At 34.2% G+C, this 9,107-nt stretch overlaps 1 protein-coding gene across 2 annotated transcripts; it reads left to right on the top strand.

Moving 5' to 3' along the window:
• The first annotated feature begins 201 nt into the window (after nucleotides 1-201).
• On the top strand, nucleotides 202-7,635 carry LOC110777589 (uncharacterized). 2 transcript variants are annotated; one of them, XM_056826399.1, is made up of 8 exons: nucleotides 202-988; nucleotides 1,021-1,121; nucleotides 1,231-1,448; nucleotides 1,544-1,687; nucleotides 1,772-1,841; nucleotides 5,786-5,871; nucleotides 6,239-6,330; nucleotides 6,680-7,635. In XM_056826399.1, the coding sequence occupies exons 2-8, from the start codon at nucleotides 1,029-1,031 to the stop codon at nucleotides 6,925-6,927; spliced, it is 951 nt and encodes a 316-aa protein (XP_056682377.1). In that variant the 5' UTR covers nucleotides 202-988; nucleotides 1,021-1,028; the 3' UTR covers nucleotides 6,928-7,635. The 2 variants fall into 2 exon arrangements, with proteins under 2 accessions (XP_056682377.1, XP_021837884.1); XM_021982192.2 differs by having other exon boundaries at nucleotides 203-1,121.
• Nucleotides 7,636-9,107: the final 1,472 nt, after the last annotated feature.

Below are 9,107 nucleotides of genomic sequence, written 5' to 3'. Positions count from 1 at the left end.
TATAAGTTTTGCAATAACTTGGGAGTTGGATAGTTGAAACTAATTAATGACACAAATCTACTCCCAATTCTTGATTCATTATTTAATTATTTTGGACGATCAGTTCTACTATCTTTGTCCCACACTCCTACCTCCTACATTTCCAACTTCTACCCATTTCTCTAAAAAAAATTAAATAAAAAATCATTGTCATATATTATAAACCCGTTTCTGCTGAATTGATCATCATTTCCGTCCTTTTCCCCGTATCAATTTGTTAAAGGGCTCTGAAAACCTGGGTTTTTCTGTTCAATTGTTTTGGCGTAAAATTTACGTATTTATAGTTCTGGTCATCCTTTTGTTATATTCCATTCCACATTATTATTTCGACAAAATTTCACCAAAAATATTTATGGTAGATGTGTTATGACTTTATTACACTCTGCTCTTTATTGCTTTAAGAGGTCGCTAATTTTCCTCAGGCTGAAATGGATGAATAAATTACGAGAAAACACGGTTTACTTTGAGTTAGCTTAAAGATTTTCAATTCCCAACATTATACTTGTTCTGCATTGAATTCGCGGAATTTTCGTCGAAATATAGAAGTTCTTGCTGTTACATGATCCAAGTCGTCTCTTGTCAGCAATATTTTCTATTTTTCAGTATATAAGTCAAATTTATTTTTTCCTTTTCCTTTTTTTCGTCGTTGGCTTTATTGTTATTATTTATATTACGGAGTAGTAGAACTTGGTATCATATTTAAAAAGTTAGAGAATTTGTATCCCCTCCATATCTTGTTATTTTCTCTCTCCTAAAGAAAAGAAGTATCCTCCTACAATCTCTCTTCCCCTTTTTTTTCTCCTCTGTTTTTCTTTTCCCATTCTTGCCTTCCATTTTCCCTTGTTTTTTTAGAGTTTAGGGAGACCGGCTCCCTTCCTCTGTCCCTCCCTCCTCTCGATCACCGTCGTCGTCTACTTTTCGATCAATTAATTAATCAATCAATCAATTAATCAATCAATCAATTAATCAATCAATCAATTACATCAATTATGGTGTTGGTTAAGAAAGGATCAACGCATTCAAACCTCGATTGCTTCCTCCATTGTACTACTCCGGTGGCGCCTTCACAATTCCTTCCTAAGGTTAGTAAATTATTTAAATGTATTCGCCACATTATTGATTATTGTAACGATTAATTTCAATCTGGTTGGTTTTGATTGCAAATTAATCGATGAAATTTCCGATTCGCAGTCGGAGATGAGGAACTTGAATAGGTTGTGGCATCCATGGGAAAGAGAAAATGTGGAATATTTTCGGTTAAGTGATCTTTGGAACTGTTATGATGAATGGAGTGCTTATGGTGCTGGTGTTCCCATTGATCTAGACAGCGGCGAAACCCTTGTGCAATATTATGTCCCTTATTTATCAGCTATCCAAATATTTACCAGCACTCCTCCTCCTATATTCAGGTTCACATTGTTAATGATATTATTGATTAACTTAATTGTAATTCAACTCTTTATTATTATAAATATTAAAATTGGTGTTTTTGTTTTTGAGGCAGGGAAGACACTGATTCAGCTGACGGTGAAACAAGGGATTCGTATAGCGAATCGTGTAGTGATGAGAGTGAATTGTCGAGATGGGATGGATGCTCGTCTGAAGAAGGCCCGTTTGAGCATGAAAACTTATTGCAATTGAATAATAGGTTAGGTTAATGATCTAAGTAAATTTAATTCATTAATCAACATTCATTCGATCGTCTACTTATTTATTATAAATTGAATGATAGGTTGGGTTACCTTTATTGCCAATACTTTGAGAGATCAACTCCATATGGAAGAGTTCCTCTTATGGACAAGGTAACTCCTCATTTACTTCCCTCTCCTCATCAAATTCCTTCTTAATTGGATTATAAATCAAAACTTTGATTGTAAAATTAATTCAATTTTTATTTTAATTATATTGGTTTTACCTTACCTCTTACTCTAATGTGCTGTTACCCATATTACCATGAGTGTCTTGTACATTTTACTTTCAACAAAATGTTCTTTTGCTTTGTTTTTTTTTTTTTTTTAGTCTTTAAAAAAGAAGAAAATATATTTTTGGAAAAAAAAAACTTGTTAAGTTTAATTTATTTTTGGTCAACTATTCAAATATGACCAAAGGGGTAAATAAAATATTCATTGGTTTCTATTCTTATCTTCATATCTTGTACCCGTACAGTTTTCTATTTTGACCAAGTTGGATTTTGTCACGTCTTGACGAGTGATAAATTCAAAAGAGAGTGGAGGTGGCCCAGCTCATCAAATTAAGCATTACTCCCTCCATATTTCCTTAAATGGTGCACTTTAAGCGGAACAAAGTTTAAGGGGGTTGAGTTGATTTTATTGAAGAATGATACAAGTACAAGTGAGAAATAACTATTTGTAATAATAGATAATGGGATATTAAATTATTTAAAAAATGTAAAAGGAAAGGAATAAATCTAATGTATATATATATATACTCTCTCCATATTTATTTAAGAGATACACTTGGTCGGGCACGGGTATTAAGAAGAAAAATTGAATGAAATAAAATAAGAAAACAAGTGAGATTGGGTAGATATTTTAATAAGTAAATAAGCGGAGACCATGTCATTTTGGGTGGTGGGAGGCGGGGTGTGCTTATGAAATTATTTGTTTAATAGGATGGTGGGTCATAGGGTGAATTAGATGTATTATTTAGTTAGATGGTGGAGTTGATAAGTTACTAAATATGACAAGTTCTCTTAAATAAATACGGTTAGAAAAGGCCAAGTGTATTCCTGAAATAAATACGGAGGGAGTATATATAAAGGAGACATATTTACCGAATAATTAGAGCGCCACGTAGGAAATAAAATGGTTTCAGCCAATGAAAAATAAGATTTCTAACGTATATAATTAATTAGGTGCCACATGGATATTTTAATTAATTAATTACTAATATATACAACTCCATCTAAATCAAACACTCTAATAATTAGAAAATAAATGTAAAATAAAATTCATCCAAAAATCAAACACTAATCTAAAATAAAATTCAATTCAAAATCAAACACTAATCTAAATTTAGAGCGCCATGTAGGAAATCTAATGGTTTCGGTCCATGAAAAATAAGATTTTGAAATTATTTTTGAATTAAAAAGTCGAGTGTCACGTAGACAAATAATTAGGTGCCACGTAGATATTTTTACTAATTAATTATTAATATTACGCATATACAATTTAATCCAAAATCAAACACTCTAATAATTAAAAAATAAATCTAAATGAAATTTAATCCAAAATCAGAAACTAATCTAATCAAATATATGAAATATAGCAGTTGGTATATACTCCATCTATTCCATAATGTTCCTCATGTTTACTATTCATATGGTCAAAGTTTAAAAACTTTGACCGTAGTTAATAGTATAATTAAGAATAAAAATATTAACTTGTGGGATATCATTGGATACGTTGCAATATAAATTTTCTAAATATCTTTTTTATAATTTTACTAATGCGAAATTAAAACTATTAACGGTAGTAGTGCAATGGAGACCGCACTTAATGGAAAACTGAGGAATATTATGGAACGAATGGAGTATATGAGTTCTATTTTAACTTAGCAATTTAATAAAATCCGTACATCGCACGGACTAAAATCTAGTAATAGAATAGGTGCGACCGTGAGAGTGAAGATAGATACTCCCTCCGTTCCTAAATAAGTGTCACTTTTCTATAAATGACGTTCTCTTATAAGTGCCCACTTTCCATTTTTGAACATACACTTTTCTCATTTTTCCATACACTTTTCTCACTTTTTCCATACACTTTTCCCACTTTTTCATTAATTATGATTACTTTTTTTTACACATTCTGTACCTTTCCCACTTTTCAATCCACACATCTACTTTTATTTGTACTTTATCAATAAACAATTATCTACTTTTTCCTTTCCAAAAAAAAAAAAATATTCTCAATCATTATCTCTTACACACTTCTCATTTTTATTAATTACAACACCACTCTTCATAAGTGACACTTATTAAGGAACGGAGGGAGTGTATTATTTCAAGAAAATGTAAAGTACATCATTTAATAAAATACCGCCGTTTTAGAAAAGTGTGACATTTAATAAAATAAGAAATCTTAATTTTTTGGTTTAAGATCATCTCCAATGGGGTTCTAATAGGGGCTAAAATGGAGAGAAAATGTTGCTAACAAGATATAAAAAATAACAACTCTCATTTTTATACTCTTCTCAAAGTGTTTTTTTCTTCTGCAAAGGAAAGTATGAAAAAAAATTTGAAAAAAAGTTCATTCATTAATAATGAAAAAAATAACTTTTGTAAAATACTTCATGTTTTGTTGCAAATGAGTTGGTATAGAAGGAGGGCTTCGAACTTGTGACATATTGTACATAGATATCAGTTTCTTTACGTTTTCCATTTCTAGTGTCACATTTTAATTTTTACACTTATAATCTTTCCTTTTATATTGTAGCAGAAGAGTCCCTAGTATTTTGTCAAAAATCGTGTCAATGATTATTTCAAACAATCAAATTCATTGAGCCATTTTAACCATTAAATTTCTCACACTTTCTCATTGAAACTTTAAATTTTTCTCATTTTTCCAATGTCTATTTTTTTTATTAAAAGTGAAAATATTATTAATAAGCGTATTTTGCATTGTTTAAATTAAACAAAAAGAGAATGTTTATCTACATTAATTATTTGTTAAATTGAGTGCATGATATTAAACGTAAAGAATAAAATGGAACGAATGTAGTAAGATATTAGTAAAACATAGTTACTATTACCAACCTTTTAAGTATTTTACTGAAATTATGGTAAATCATTTAAAATCTCGAGTTCACTATATCGCAAGTTAAATAATTACTCGTAATATTTGGAAAGGAATAATTAAAGGATATAAGACTATCTCTACTGACAAGCTAATTTGACAATTAGCTTGTTATGTCACATAAAATTTTAAGTTATTTCATTTTCTAGCTAATTTGTACCCAATGATTTGCAACTACGGAGTAGCTTGTTATTTAAATTGGTCCCACTTGTCAATTAATTTTTTGATAACTTTTGGGAGCTAATTGTCAAGCAAATTAGCTAGTTTAAGGTAATTTGTTTGGCCAAGCTAATTTATATTTTCACTCCAATGATCTTTCATTAGCTTGAAACTTTTATACATTTCAAAGTATTCTCTAGTTACAACCATCTAAAATGCTCTAAATATCAACGTAAGTTTAAGTGTTAAATTAGCATTTGGAAAAACTTCACAATGTTCTTGGTAGTTACAGATCCCAAATACATTAAATTATTGGCGTAAAAAGAGACCTGTTAAAGCAAAAGCCGAGGTTCAATCTGAGATCACTAGTACCATTATTTATGAACTTTAACTTGTTAGTGTAGTTGACATCTACACCAAATTACATTAAAGACTTTTGTACCTTAGTGGGTGATTATGGAATACCATTATTACAACCATGCTTGTAAATGTGTAATAACTAATAACATAATTAAAATAACTACTCATTGCCTCAGTAGTGACCATATTTGACAAACTTGTATAATGGGATGATCATCTCTAAGTTCAATCACATTTTCTTTTTATTAGTACTTTTGCTGGAAAAAGTAAAAGAGTTTTTAATTTTCCAGTTTGATAGGGACACATAATGTGCGTACAAAGTTTGTTGAAAGTTTCACATTTTTTGGCCAAAGAGCACAAAGAATATTCTTTATATTTTCATCCCATTCATCTTTACTGTTATGATTTTTCAGATAATCGAATTAGCTCGGAGATACCCTGGATTGATGTCGTTAAAGAGTGTCGATCTCTCGCCCGCTACTTGGATGGCTGTTTCCTGGTAAATACTTCGTACTATATACTCCGGCCATCCGGTCCTGAACTAATCGTCTCAAATAAAAAAAGTTAATACAACAAGGAGTATACAATAACACTACTACTCCATATGTTAAATTTTAGTACGGAGTACAAAGCAAGGAGTATATAAGAGCGTAGTGGAACTATAATAATGTTAGTTTGACTATAATTTTCAAAATTATTACTCCGTATTAAAAACAACTTTTGACATTTTTTTACTATTAAGTTATATCTAAAATAAATTGAGTGGGTCAATTTTTGACATGGACAATGATAGAAAACAAAATTGAAAGGAATGAAATATTAAATAATGCATGCTAACTAATGTTAAGTTATCAACATTGGTGCAGGTATCCAATATATCACATTCCAATGGGGAGAACCATTAAGGACTTGTCTACATGCTTCTTGACTTACCACACCCTTTCATCTTCATTTCAAGGTAGATTGTCCAATGCGTTGTCATCGCATTACGGAGTACTAACCTTAAATTTGTGTCTATCTTATCTTTATTTAATCGTTGTCAAAGCGTCGTTGATTGTGATATTTTAAAAATGAATTTGCCCCCTCTGCCTGAAATTAATGAAATTATGTGACATGCATTATGTAAATAGCCTTGTGATTCCGAGTCTTTGTGACCATTTTAATTGGGTAAGAATTATGTAGACATTTCATAAAAGTTTTGATCTTGACTAATAATTTTGGAGGAACAAGTGTATAGTTTTGTGATGTTAATATGAGTGAATATACCAACATGTTTCTTACCGAAAATGTTGTTGTGACGAAAGCAGATATGGACCATGACGACGATATGGAGGCCCCAGAATGGATAAAGAAAAGAAAGGAAGGAGAAGGCATCCCTCTCCCAGCTTTTGGTCTTGCAACTTACAAAATGCAAGGCAGCTTGTGGGTCTCGGGTAGGTGTGGCCGGGACCAGGATAGGGTTGTGTCACTTTGGAGTGTTGCTGATTCTTGGCTGAAACAACTTAGAGTCCAACACCATGACTTTAATTATTTCACCGGGATTAGGAGTGGCTAATCAATCTCTTAACACAAATCTTCTCCTTTAACCCCCTCACTCACTGTAGAGGAAATTGACCCATTTTTCCTGTGGTTTTTCTCTTCTCTTTTCTTTTCTTTTGCTTTTCTTTTTCAAAAAACACTTATCTAGTTCCGTTTATACCAAAACTAAAGGGTCGAAGGCCCCCCTATATTTCCCTGTAATGCACAACCAATCGTCCATCTAAACACAAGATACCTCTGGACTCAGTTTATTGTTCGAGTCTCTCATTTTAACCTACAAGAGTTATATATGGGTGAATCCGGAACATTACTTTTCTTAATCAACGGCTGATTAGTAACGAGCATAGAGCCCGAATAGAAGTTTGTCACAATTGTGGTATGGACCTTACGGAGTTGATAAGAGTAGTTGGTTGATTTCGCCGCGTCAATAGTGGATGCTTTGATAGAGTTATTGTCCCATCCCCAGCTTATGGTTGTACTGGAATATGGAATGGATCATGTCCTCTTTACCCTCTTTTTAAACTTCTCCTACTTTATTTTTTATCAAGTCATCGGTGGATTGGTCCATAAAATACTATGGATACATAGAGTAGTGTAAAAGGCAGAACATGTACTGTTTTCATCTTGTTTAACTTTCGGGGGTTTGTGTTGTATATTCTCTCTAATTTAAATGTAATGATTAAAAGATGCTTAAAGATGCTATGTAAAAAGTGTTTTTTTTTAATCTTTTGATAGCACAAAATCAATAAGAATCAAACGACCAATCCTTTCCTTACCTTAGTGGAAATTATGTGGGCTGAATTAACCGTAGACCGACTTACCATGATACACACTACATAATCTGTTCCGGTGTTGAAGTGGATGAAACAATGGGCTTCGAATGAAGGTCCTTTTGTGTGTGTTGAAGATCTTGCTAGCTCGAATGTATTGTGTCCAAATCAACCTGCACAATAAACAAGTTACTAGCCTCGGGGGTGTTTCCGAGGAAAGCCCCTCCGATGCCTAAGTAAGAATAATGCTCGGATTCTAGAGAGAGAAATTCCCTAGAAGAGTAGTCTTAAGGCGTGAAATGGACGTACCTTGGTAAGTGAGCCATGACGGCTTATTTATAGTGTTTGTACAATAATTGCCCTTAGGTTATTTATTGCAAGTGGGCCTTGGGCCTTGATTGGCGGCTGAATAGCCTTTTGGACTGTAGTGGGTTTGGTGTTGTTGCTGTGAGCCTTTGGGCTTTGGACTCAATGGCCCAATTGGTATTCAATTGGGAGCCCAAACAACATGCCCCCCAGACCCGGCCCATTTAGAATTAAATGGGTGGGTTTCCAACTGTGGGAAGTCCAAAGGTCCTCTATTTTTTCGAGGGGAAGATGATGCGATTTCGTGGATGAGTGACAAGTGTGGAGAGCGGAAGTTAGGCGGTTTTTAGGATGTGGCCTATAAATACCGCATCTCTTTCCTCATTTCAAACTTTATTCACTCAAACGTTTTCATATCTTCAGAATTCCGGCGATTTCTTTGGGAGTTTTCTTCAGATCTTTGCATATTCATTGCGAATTTGCTTCGGCACTTGACTTCGTTCTTTTTGTCGGCGTTTTCCGCTTCCGGAAAGGTAATTTGTTTTCGTTTCTGCCTCCTTCTTTTTCTACTCCTTTCTGCGTATCTTAGGCATTCCTTATTTCACCATGGCTGGGGGAAGATGGAAGAAGAAGTCCGATGTGGTGTCCTCCTCTAGTGATGAGGAGGACAGGATTGCTCCTGGGGTTGGTGTTGGAGAGAGCTCGGGGAACGAGGCCCGTGTCGAGTCGAGCCAGGGGGCTGGTGTGACGGGTCGTTTTCCTATCCGCTCGCTCTTTCCGAGGCGGTGGGAGGAGGCTGATCCCTTGGGGAGGCTTGCTAGCCTCTACGAGGACAAGTTCGAGATTGTTGGCCCGGATGGAGTGGCAGTTGATGGGAAGTGGCTGGTGGATGCCAAGAAAGGAAGGTATCATCGGCTTGCCGAGGATTTATATGGCATTCAACATGCCTTGGGCTATTGGTGCGAGCTCCCGAAACAGAAGAATGCGAGGGTGACTCGTACTCCGGCGGAATACGTTCCTGTGTATCTCCACCACTTCGACTTCGGGCTTCGGTTTCCCTTGGATCCGTTCATCGCCCGTGTGCTGGAGGAGTACAACGTTTCATTGGGTCAGTTGACCC

Source organism: Spinacia oleracea, chromosome 4 (assembly GCF_020520425.1).
Source record: "Spinacia oleracea cultivar Varoflay chromosome 4, BTI_SOV_V1, whole genome shotgun sequence".
Lineage (NCBI taxonomy): Eukaryota > Viridiplantae > Streptophyta > Magnoliopsida > Caryophyllales > Amaranthaceae > Spinacia > Spinacia oleracea.
This window is presented reverse-complemented; position numbering and strand designations above follow the sequence as displayed.

Bases quoted from the DNA above. Each gene is read 5' to 3' on its own strand.
- LOC110777589 (XM_056826399.1), top strand. From the start codon at position 1,029: ATGGTGTTGGTTAAGAAAGGATCAACGCATTCAAACCTCGATTGCTTC. The intron at 1,122-1,230 runs GTTAGTAAATTA...TCCGATTCGCAG, and splicing joins CTTCACAATTCCTTCCTAAG to TCGGAGATGAGGAACTTGAA. The intron at 1,449-1,543 runs GTTCACATTGTT...TTTTTGAGGCAG, and splicing joins ACTCCTCCTCCTATATTCAG to GGAAGACACTGATTCAGCTG.